At 39.8% G+C, this 12,103-nt stretch overlaps 1 protein-coding gene across 8 annotated transcripts in view; it reads right to left on the bottom strand.

Annotated features, from left to right (window-relative positions):
- zmp:0000001200 (dedicator of cytokinesis protein 9) overlaps positions 1–12,103 on the bottom strand; it is a 74,193-nt gene that overhangs the window by 19,010 nt on the left and 43,080 nt on the right. For 4 of the 8 annotated variants that reach the window (XM_068704782.1, XM_068704778.1, XM_068704784.1 and 1 more), the window contains exons 6-22: positions 11,936–12,031; positions 10,891–11,025; positions 7,969–8,143; positions 6,311–6,363; positions 5,602–5,676; positions 5,354–5,494; positions 4,387–4,599; positions 3,778–3,900; positions 3,389–3,471; positions 2,948–3,070; positions 2,549–2,628; positions 2,273–2,460; positions 2,030–2,095; positions 1,844–1,936; positions 1,639–1,762; positions 1,407–1,525; positions 23–109 (exon numbers count right to left, since the gene is read on the bottom strand). In XM_068704782.1, coding sequence (XP_068560883.1) covers positions 23–109; positions 1,407–1,525; positions 1,639–1,762; positions 1,844–1,936; positions 2,030–2,095; positions 2,273–2,460; positions 2,549–2,628; positions 2,948–3,070; positions 3,389–3,471; positions 3,778–3,900; positions 4,387–4,599; positions 5,354–5,494; positions 5,602–5,676; positions 6,311–6,363; positions 7,969–8,143; positions 10,891–11,025; positions 11,936–12,031 — 1,974 coding nt within the window. Of the gene's footprint in view, positions 1–22; positions 110–1,406; positions 1,526–1,638; positions 1,763–1,843; positions 1,937–2,029; positions 2,096–2,272; positions 2,461–2,548; positions 2,629–2,947; positions 3,071–3,388; positions 3,472–3,777; positions 3,901–4,386; positions 4,600–5,353; positions 5,495–5,601; positions 5,677–6,310; positions 6,364–7,968; positions 8,147–10,890; positions 11,026–11,935; positions 12,032–12,103 lie in introns of all 8 variants that reach the window. The other 4 variants (XM_068704781.1, XM_068704777.1, XM_068704779.1 and 1 more) reach the window with 1 other exon arrangement.

Raw genomic sequence — 12,103 nt, forward strand, 5'->3', positions numbered from 1 at the left:
GTTTGTTAAAACAAAAACAAACCTGAGTGTAGACAGTGGAAACGAGGTGAGTGGACACCTTAAATATAGGCTTGCCTCCATCCACCCATTTGACTTCAGGGACAGAATGCTGTAATACAGAGAAAAATAATTCAGTAAACATTCTGCAGAAAATCCAAGTCATGATGTTTATAAATATGCCGTTTTGTTGCAGACTTTCATATCCCATAAGTCAATTAAAAAATCCCAAAAGGTCCAGATTGAGAAAATCTCCTTGTGCAAAGGTCCAGAACATTACAATAATATCTATATGTATATAGTCAAGAAGTCTAGTAGTAGTGACGTCTCTGTGTAGTCAACAAATGTTAAATCAAATAAAGAAAGTACACATCAATTATATTTTAACAATTATTATTCTCAGTTTTCAAATTGAACTGGATGGATTATAAATAATACATAGAAATACTTAAATAAATGTTCATCTCATTTCAAGTAAAATAAGGGCTGGATTAAAGAATAACTGACATAACTGAAAACTTTCAAAAAATCTTAAGAGGAAATGGTGCATAGTTACAAAATCATTTCACCTCAGGTTGATAGCAGACCATCTCAAGGTGTCACTCAGAGAGAACCAGGACATTCTGATGTAGCATTTCAAAGTTAAAGCCCTTCAAATTTGCATGCATGAGCTAACTTCAAATCACATTCATGAGACAATTTGTCTAATTTCAGATTAGAGTGACACCTTGAGGTGGTCTGCTATCAACCTGAGGTGAAATGATTTTGTAACTATGCACAATTTCCTCTTAATAATCGCCACGGTCTCTGAACATATGAGACACACTGGTTTTAAACTGTCCGTGGGAAGAATTAACCTATAAGAGTCTGTTCATTGTTGGTTAAAGACTCTGGTCTCTCTGGTCTCTCTGACCACTTTTCCCTTTTTGGAGAACGTCATGTGAAATAACTTCTCTGACTCACGTAATTATTTACCTGCCCTTCGTTCTCTTTCCTCGTCTCAGCCCGTGTGTGTAAATTACTCACTCGAGTCAGGAAACGTGTCAGAATACCCATATTTGATTGACTGAGCTGCATCACATGATGTGATGTACAACACATGTAATTGGTCGGTTTGTTTCCTGGCCCACTGACCGAGTGCCGTAAAGGCTAGAAAAGCTGCACCGGTTAAAATATAGGCGCACCGTCAAAATGTAATAATTCTGAATTATCTATCAGTTTTAGGTCCAGGTTCCGGATACAACGGCGACTGGGTCCGGATCCAGACTGCAGTCTGCCTATTAGTGACCCCTGCCTTAAGTCATTTAAAACAGCTTTGCACTAAAGATTGAGAAAGACAGGACAGCACTTAAGCAGTGTAGGCTTGGCTTCATCTACTCAGAGTTTAACAATTTGGGGATGCAATATACCTTGCCGGCCCCCTCTTGACAGTTGAGGTATCCAGCAGGCAGGTTGGCAGCCACAGGGATCTGACTCTCATTCATGGTCACCCGGCCATCTTTCAGCAGGGGGAGCCAGGCGTAACCCACTGAGAGCAGAGAAAGAGGCAAAGCTAGTCAGCTAAGAGCCGGATGCTTCAAGCCAGTAAGAATATACAAAATACATATATTTTTTAGTTTTGTGATTGTGAATCAGTGTTACCTTGAGCCTCAACCAGGTCTCTCCTTTTGGTGCTGGCCTTGCTGTTGCTGTCACAGCTGACGTGGTGGAAGGTGAAGAGCAGATGGTGTTTCTCGTGGAGCTGGGTTGGCAGCTCAATCTTAAACTAAGGAATAAAAGCACAGACAAACATGTATTCATTGATTCGCCTTTTCTGTTGGAAGTCATTTGATGCAGTGCATCTTACCTCATCGTAGAATTCGGGGTTGTGCTGGTGATGTAATACTGCAGCAAAGGCATTTTTGGTAAACAAGGGTCCTCCAGGTCGGCCATAGATGCACTGTGGAAAGACCAATAGTTAGTGGGCTCTTGTGATGGGAGGGGCTTTCCTTTGGGGATTTGGAAGTACTTCCAGGAAAGATTTTGAGTTTACCTTTAGTGAAACTGCCTCTTCTTCATCTGAGTCCTTGAACTCAATGCAGACAGCTATGTTTCTAGCCTGAGGGCAGACAAGGAGAAAAATTGACCCAGTTAGCCAAACCATGAGAAAAAAGTGCCGTAGCTTCAGACCACAATAATTGAATTTAGAGAATCTGTCCAGACAAAGTCATTATAATTCCTCCTCCCTTGACAATTAACATGCAAAGTAACACTACGCAATACAAGTTTGAGATACCTTTGCGAATGACTTTTGGCTGTCGTATTTCAAGTGCTTCGGGTAGACATAGAGGTGATTGTTGTAGATGGTGAAAGGCTGAGAACATTTGGCTATGCATGGCACAAACTCCTCCACTTCAAAGAAGATGTTGGTCTTCTCACTGACATCAAACTGCTTCACAGGAATGTAGGATGAGGTAACACAATCTATATACAGAAGCAGGAGGGAGGGAGACCAAATAAACACTCTTTCATCTCTCATGTTGGCTGCACAGAGCAAATTTAGAGGCCTTACTTGTCAAGTCGGGGGCTACATTGTCAATGGTAACATCAAGGTTTCCTAGGATTACAGGCAGCTTGGCCATCTTCTCTGGCCTGAGGAAAGGGAAATAAATTACAGTCAAGCCGTAGCTATCATCTAGAAATGGTATACACACACGCACACACGCACGCACACACACACACACACACACACACACACACACACACACACACACACACACACACACACACACACACACACACACACATACACACATACACACACACTAGCAAATATCTTATTTTTAAAACTGACCAGCATTTTCCAAAGTACAACCTATAGGAACATATTTTCCATATTTGCCTTTCCAGAACATCTGCAAGACTACTCAGACAATGTATAACACAGAGCACTAATAGAAGCGTTACTAACTTTCTGAAATCGGCGAGCAGTTTGAGCATATCGTCATTGGATAGCTTGTTGTTGTCCTGTCTGTACAGAGCTGAGAAACGAGCACTTTTGTCAAGCGTCCCTGAAGCATCTTTAAACAAAGGCCTGCAAGAAGTAAAAGAAGAGTCAGGAACATTTCTATTATCCTGAACGCACCTGTATGAACTGTTTGAATGAGCTAAAGTACTTGGATGATAATGTTTCATTTGACAAAGGAAAGACTATTTACAGTCTAGGGCTGCAACTCACAATTATTTCCATAATTGATGAATCTATTAATTAATCTATTAAGCCCAAGGTGACATCTTAAAAAAGATTTACACTGGTAAAAAACAGAGCAAGGAGCAAATGTTTGTATTTGAGAAGCGGACAGAAGACAGAACAGACACTTTAAAATCTTCATTATTAAAAGAGATAAAGTACCTTGCTGCCCAGGCAAAAGGCATCTTGTACTGGCCTAACCGGCAACATGCCAGCTTGGCATTTTTCAGGACCTTCTGTGCCACCTAGAGTAAAACAGCAACACAGTGTGAGTTGAGATTTATCGCTTTGACACACAAGTTGGTCTCAGCCCTGCAGCACGGTAACATATTCTGCTTGCTGCCATACACAACCCCCACAGTCCCTTCAAGGTGCACAACCGCATTTGTCCAGCCAAAGTCAATGCTTGTGTTGAGCAACTGGTCGGTGCTTAAAAACAAGGACGATTATCTGTGCATAATGTGGAATAATCTAGTGGAATCTGCTGAGTCCGGGGGAACGTGCTGCCTCGTGCAGAGGACGGTGATGGAGGTTCATGGGTGGGTCAGTACCTTGGTGGAGTCTGAACTCTTCATGTAGGGCTCGGCACAGTGGTTGATTCCCCCCTGAAGCACCTTCTCTATGCGAGCCACCAGGAAGATATCTGGATGGGGGCATGTTATCGAGAACACTCCCTGTGGAGATGGTGAAAAAGGTTAGAATTTCCTCAATGTTAAACATGTATTTGACATCTGAAATGATAGATCTGAATATGAAACAAGATACACATTTAAGTGGGGGAGTTGTTGAGCAAACACAGACATTCATACTCCCCTCAGGATGTATCGTAATAGCTTTGGTGATCCCCTGACTTTTCCTCTAACGCCATCATCATGTCTATGACCAAATACCTGCAAAACTAATTCCCCTCAAAACATTCTCATCAGCCTCAACTTTACTCTGTGTTTAGAGCTGATTAGCAAAAGATGGTACACATGGTAAACATTATACCAGCTAAACATCAGCATGTTTGCATCGTTGTCAGCATGCTGATGTTAGCACTTAGCTCAAAGCACCACTGTGGACAGTGCAGCTTCACAGAGACACTAGCATGACTGTAGTCTTATTTGTTTTCTTACTGATTTCATTTTGCTTTGAGGTATGTTTTTCTGTATTTTTACCTGTCTTGGATACTGCATGGCTGCCTCTGGCACTCCATGGACCAATCGTTGCCCCTCTGGGTGGGTGTCCCCTCCCCCGTTCATATACTGACTGGTGTTACTGGGCACCATGGCCCTTACAGAGAGGTGGTTTAAGTCCACGTGGAAGTCAGAGGAGATCTTCCTGCCGTTCTGGATGTCGAACAGTGACAGGGTGACATAAAATGGCTCCACCTGGAGAAGAAGGTCAGTAATGTAACAATTCTGTATTGGACAGATGATGCTAAGGATTGTTTCAACTTGTGCATTTCGTTAACCAGTCTGCATTATCAGGTAACCAAACTGTTGTTAACTAGATAATTACTACATTACAACTACTTTCGGGACCGGGGTAAAGAGTCCACTTAAATGGGCGTTCAGCAGGACTCTGACAGCAAATGTAATACATCACTTAACCCTCTTACTAAGCCAACCTAAATAATTAATAACACTACAGGCAACATGCACAGTGTTATATAGTTGCACATCTACACTAAAATACGGACACTTTGAACAAAAAAATACAGATACCACTATTCAAATTAAGTCATCTCAATGAAACTAAATATAAAAACAAAAAACTACATATTCACAAAGATAAATGTGATAAACTTAAAGATCATCCAATGCTCGGGATGCACCAACAGAGAGAGCTGGTTGAACACAATTCAAAGTGTGTGTGTCTGTGTGGAAACAGAGTCTTGTTGACTGACTCTTTAATAGACAGTTTCTGTTAGGAGGGACAGCAGGACATCAGGCTCCATTATACAGATTGCTCGCCATGACTGAGCCTGGTGCCTAGTTGCTATGCCAACAGGAGTCCTTCAGCAGCTCGAATAATGAGGAGTCAATCCGGCCACTCAAAAACATCTCATCTGTCTTCAGTCATCTGGATAATGATATTTCAGTTATTTAGGGCCTATTGTGTCCAGAAAAAGATCAGTCTTACGTTTGTGGTTGGTCCCTCCTCGTTCTCGGCCACGCAGCTTTGCAGGTTGAACGAGAGGTCATTGCAGTTCACTAGAACACGCTTGCCAAACTTCTCCTCAAACTGCTTCACATCTGGCTCTATTCCTGAGAAATCTAGTTTCTGAAGACAGTGCAATGGAAGTTATCACATTTCATTAGGAAGTGTTCGGTGTGATCTCATTACCACATGGAAATAAGTGAACTAAAATGAGCTTTACATTTAATTACCTGTGTGTCAGGGTCCAGCGTGAACAACTTCGATCTGGTCTCGTTCCTCATCCTAGACTCGATATCTCGTGCGCTCTGAGGAGAAGAAAGGTATTTTCTAAATTCAAACCGCAAACTGTCTGAAACATGAGAAACATTGTCTGAGAGATTTCCAGTCAGTTGGTTTTATCAGGTGGTACAAGCATACACTTCAGTGCAGCACACTGTAACCTGTCAAGCTATTTCTCAGTTAACTGATACAACCAGTTTCCATGCACATATGGCTTTGTGATTGCGTGCCACTCAGCAATGTAACAGCATGAGAAGCTGAAAAATATATATATATATATTCTGCTGCCTGTAAGTCATCAGTCAGTAAATCATTTAAAAAAAAAAATGTCTATCCTAAAAAATTCTTTAATACTCTTGATGCATGTGTGATTATGCCAAAGCAAGAGTCAGCTTTTTCCACTACAGCATATTTGTGTTGTTTTTTCGGTTGAAACGCAATGACAAGAGGTCTGTGTTTAATGTCAAATTAGATCCACAAAAACAAATGAATGACTGAGAAATTAGGTGTGTAACCAGCATCCTTTAATCCAAGCCACATGTTTGTGGCTAAAGAGGCCCTCTTCCTTACAACTTCAATGAGGAACAGAGACTTAATGCTGCTACTCCATGTGATGATGTACCGAATGTATGAGCAGCCGTCTGAGAAAGTAGGACCTACCTGAAAGCTGTCCATGCTGCCAGAGGAACTGTCGGACTTTCCAAGATCATCATCTAGAGGGAAATGCAAGAAATCATTGGATGCAGGCCACAGATAGTTGAACATAAACAAAACCTCCCTGCATTGTTAAACACCCTTAATCACTTACTGACATGTCAAAGATCAGTAAACAGTCATTTTAACTGCACAGGAATTAGTAGGATTGAGATGAAGATACAGCAGGTCTCAATGGCATATTTATTGAAGATCAGAGTTCTCCTCAAGAAGAATCATGTTTTTTCCTCTCATGCACAGTGTGATTCATAAAACCTGAGGAGTTAGGGAAGATTAGTGGAGCATTTTGTGCAAAGGCATTCAAACTCTTTCCTCCATGGCTAAGCCTCCTATGAGACAGGAGGGGAGTATTAAAAGCCTGGGTGGTCTGGTATCACATCACTATGCTACACTACAGCGCCAGGAAGAAGTAGAGCATTGAGAGGATGATGGTGTGAATGATCCTCAGGTACATACAGTATCCCAGAGTACATAAACTGATAATGATGAGTGGATTTACTGGTGATAATGTGGGTGATAATTATTTTAGACAACTGAAGCTATTTTTCATCTTAGTGCTTAAAATATTACAATGGCAGCTATTCTAATCAACTGCATTCATTAAAAACTGAAGATGGTTTATACAATTTCAAGGACTAAAACAAATTATTTTAATTTAAGATTATCCTGAATTTTCTGGATGTATTGTTTCACCGATAAAATATTAGTGAAAACTGTCCAACACAATTTCCCAAACCCCAAGCTGACATCCTTAAATGTCTTGTTTTGTCCGACCAACAGTCCAAAGCCTAAAGATATTCAGTTAATAATCAGAAGACGAAGAAAACTAGTCAAATCTAAAGTATCAATCCTAAATTCTGGTTGATTTAGAATTTCTATTTGAGATAAAACAATAGAATTGCACTAGAGTTTAGCAGTGTGGAGTGTTTTTCTTGATACGTGAGCTTTTCAGATTTGTGTGCATAGTTCCATTTGATGTGTCTGTACAATAGAGAAATAATACAGCATTTTTCCCCCGGGAACGTTGCCACAGACACCCAGTTCGTAATATCACAAAAAATATAAATATTGCAGCACTTTCATCAGTGGCGCATTTGCTAGAATCACAATTGTTTAGCCTCCTGGGGCAATAGATAGGGACTTAACCGACATTTATTCAAATGAAAATCTTCAAAATTGTCACTAAAAAGCTGGAACTGAACAATTGTTCAATCAAAAAATTAATGATTAAGAAAATAGTTGCAAATTATCTTTCTGTGGATTAACTTATCAATTAAGTGGATGATTGTTGCAGCTCTACAAATTGCAAACAGCAAACACAGTAGAGACCTTGTTGTCTGGACTCTTACCCATAACTTTAAGAAGCAAAACACTTATATTATTCACATACGTTTGCCAGCGCGACCACACAAAAGCTGCTTTGTCTGATATATTTTAGTCTGCAAAAACTATTTCTTAATTAAACCACATATGTTTCTACAAGACTATGAAAAACATAAATCATTTCTCATCATGGGCTTGGATAATATTTTGCCAAAATAATATTCCATTTCATATTTGTGTTTCTTCGGGCGCTGGTAAAACCGACAGACAAACACACACACCATCATGAATGTCTCCATTCCTCTTCTCCTGCATGGCAATCTCAAAGCTGCTGTGCAAGATCTTGTTGAGTGTGTTGATCCAATCCTCCATCTCTCCTTCACTGTCTGAGGCCAGCAAGTAGGTGCTCTTATCCTGCATCTTCAGCTCAAAAGCAAACCGCCGAACCTTGTTGTTCTGCTGCCACAGAAAGAAGAAAAGGAGGAGGATGAAAAACGTATGAAGGAGATACAAGAGTAGAACTTGAAAGATCAAAAATAATTCAAGTGTACAAACCAAAGACTTTTTGTTATCGAAAAGAGGCAGGTTTCATGTTTGCCAAGTGTGTTGGTATCTGATATTGATATGATTCATTATATACGTTTTTCACATTTGAAAATCAAATATCCAACTGTGGACATGGCAGGGATGAAGGAACATTTCATTTCATCTTGCTATCCAAAGCTAACATCCAACAACTGCCAGCTCATCAGAAAGCGGTAGGTTCTTAGTTTTATGATCTAAATCATAACTGGCTTTACTTTATTTCTACCACTTCCCTTTAGTTTGAGCCTGCAAAAACATAAAATAACAATATTTTGGACTACAAGTGACACTGTTTAGCTCCAAAGATCACTGTTTTGGAAAAAGACGGGAGGCTAAACCCAGATTTAATTTAACTTCCACAGAAAGCAAATGGACAATGGGAGTTAGGGAGAGACAGATTATTTCCATCTGCGTAACAAAGCCTGAAGCTCTGCCAGGACCACAGCAGAGACTTTTCTGAAGTGAGATGGAGCTGCTGAGTGAAGTCAACAGAAAATGAGCTGGATCTGTAACAACGAACTATGACCTAAATTATGTCACTATCCAATCTGGGCTTTTCTTTATTACAGCTCATTCAGAGCCTATAAAAGCTGATTCAGCAGCCGATACATAGCGAGACATAGCGTTATAATAAAGTATTTAAGCAGTATTTCTTTTGTTAAATATGGAAGTCATCTCATTATTGTCAGCAGTCAGTGGACTGTTATGCTGTGGTTATCACTGTAGCTGGCCTGTGATGTTGAAACAGCAGAGTGGGAGTGATAGGGAGGGAGACTGGCTGGGGAAAAAAACTAGAGTCTTGATAAACAGACTTAATCATCTGATAGGTCAGGAGGACCGTTCTCCGTCTTCTGGACAACAAAGCTGCACACGTCCTCAGGGACATGAGTGGGAAAACCAGTCAAAATCATTTCTAAGATATTGTTAGCAGCTGTATTCTTAGAACAGTGAAGAATAGAAGAATTGTGTTGAAAAGAGAAAAGATAACCCACAAACCACAATTATCAGTCGTCATTTTTTAGCACTTTTGCTCCATGTTAAACTACAGGGTCCGCTGATCACCTCATTAATATGTGGCAAATGCCTTGTGTGTTTAAGCATATGTTGGCGTCTCAACAAAGCGCAGGAGCAGCTTGAGGCTCAGTATGATGTCAATCCACATGTCATTACAGCTGCAGAGTTAAACATCTGCAGTTCCACTCAGAGCAGTTTCTGCTGTTGGAGTCTCAGTGACATGATCATTGAGACTTCAACAGAGCAGAAAACTCATCAACTGTATGTGATATACAAGAGGCTGTGCAATGCTGAATGACTACAGTAAGTTAATCCCCAACAGAATGGTTTATTGACTAAAGCACTTGCTCTGTATCATAATCAATGTACAACCAACTGAATCACGACAAATTTCGAGGGCATCTCCTAAATTGGAGTATTTGGAGTATCACTAGAGGAATGGGGATTAACGCTGGTATGGGCTGAATAAAAGCATAACAAAATTAGCCAAATATGTCTGTTACCTCATCGTGTATGAAGTAACCGTTTAATGAGCTTGTTCTAGATATATGAATAGAAATGATGAGAAATATCAGTGCTTACATTTCATTTCTGAGAAAATTAAAATTAAAATTATTAATTAAAAAGCTGACTATCACCTATGTCTTTCTTTTTTGTGTATTTGTTTTAATTTTATTTTAGGATGCGTCTCATAAAAATGTATTTTTAGTTTTGATTAGTATATTCACCTTGTTTTGTTGTATTTATTAAAAAACTATATATATATATATATATATATATATATATATATATATATATGTGTGTGTGTGTATTTTATGTCATTTTGTTAAGAATTTAAATTACATCATGACAATGCAGTTTTCTCATGTTTCTGGCCATACTGGACTGAACCAGGAGGTCCGTTCTGGGTGGATTGAAATGGCGGTACGGGAAATCTCGGGGGGGGGGGGGGGGGGGGTGTTACCCTCTCCTCATTCTACATTGTGGCCTAATAACTCTCCCCCTCTACACATGATAGGAATCAGACAGTCCTGGAAAATCACTCGACCGATATCTGATTGATGCCAGCTGGGTGCTTCGTCAGTAATATCTGTTTCTTTCCATCTATTGAGATGATAGACAGATGATGATGATGATGCACCCAGTGAGTCTTGGCCTACACTCAGATACATGCACGTGGCATTGATCGTGAGGCCGATGGAAAGTGCAGGGAAGTGAGACCTCAGCATTCACCTTGTTTCACCAGCTGAGAGTCAGCAGTAAAGCATGACCTTGGGGAGGATGGAGCTCAGGTTTCAGGGAAATGAACATAGGGTCTCTCAGATAGTTTTCAGCAGCAGCCCATCGATGCTAGAGAAATTTGTGGTGAAATTTTCCCTGTTGTAGCTTTTGTGTTGGAAAATAAGTTTACTGGGAAAAGAATTGTGAAGGGGAAGGAGCCATGTCTGTATTCTCACTGTATTTCCAGCAAACGGCATTTTCATTTCCATGAGGGACCAGGCCACGGGATATCCCTTTTGGCAAAGCAGGCAATGGTTTATTCAGGGTCATCGCAGTTTAACGATCACTGCCTTTGTGCCAAAGATACTTATTTTAGATCGTACCTGAACAACACCCATACAGGAGTCCAAGAAAATGGTTCCTTTGGGCTCTTTGGAGATCTTCTCATCCTTGTAAAAGTTTAAATTATAAGAGCCGTCCCCGAGCTGGGTTAGATGGAAATACCTCCTCTTGAACGACTGAAAAAAAGAAGAAAAGAAATAACTTTTAATTATTGGGAAACAAAATGCAATGTTTTGGTCATAACATTCAAGTCCTCTACACCTTCTGCATGAAACAGTATACAGCCAGTAACAATTCCTGTCTGTAAAAAGGCAATGACTAAACCAAAAGATAGATATAGAAAAAGATAGAATTGTATCTTATGCTGTACAGATTGTAAAGTCCATTGATGCAAATTTGTGATTTGATTTTGTGGGCTGCCTATATAAACAAAAAGGGATTTGACGAAATGGACTTTTGACTTTGCAATGGAACTAATGTTTTAGAAGACCTTCCCCAAATGATGTTTGAAAAGGATAATCTTCACTGCAAACGACAACGAGGAGATCATATCTGAATCAAAATAAAATTGTGGACAATATGGACAGCTGAGTAAAACAAGTAAATAGAAACAGATAGAGAAGTAGTAAAGTGAAGACAAAAATCTACACGCTCCAGTTTAATCATTCATTTCATCTTTGCTACATAACTGGTACACAATATATACAATACATTACAGTTGTGGTGATTTATAAAGTATTGTGGGTGCAACCAATGCTTATTTAAATCTGTCAATAATTTTCTTCATTTATTAATTAAACTTGTCTGTAAAATATCAGAAAACTTAAAAAAATGCCCATCATAACTTCCAAGAGCCAAAAGGTCACATCTTGAAATTGCCAAAACCCAAATATATTTTGTTTGCTATCTAATAAGACAAAGTAAAGCAGCAAAATTTCAGGACCTGGAAGCAGCAAATGTTTGGCATTTGTGCTTGAAAAGTGACTCAAACAACCTGTCAAACCAGCTGCCTTTAAAATGTTCTGCTGATCGAATAAGCAATTAATTGACTAATGGTTTCAGTTGTAAATGTCACCACTGTCTCACCCTCATGGTGACGCTGATGGCATTATTTATGTTGCCTTTATACAGCCAGCCATGTTTGGAAATCCCGCCTTTCTGGGATCCTAAGGAGGCCGTATCCTGCAGGAGACAAAGACACAAGATGAGACTATTTAATACACACTGCAAGGGAAAAGCCATGTAACATATACA

Source organism: Cebidichthys violaceus, unplaced genomic scaffold (genome assembly GCF_023349555.1).
Source record: "Cebidichthys violaceus isolate CVI_PGR_0920_01 unplaced genomic scaffold, fCebVio1.0.p SCAF_11, whole genome shotgun sequence".
NCBI classification, from domain to species: Eukaryota; Metazoa; Chordata; class Actinopteri; order Perciformes; family Stichaeidae; genus Cebidichthys; species Cebidichthys violaceus.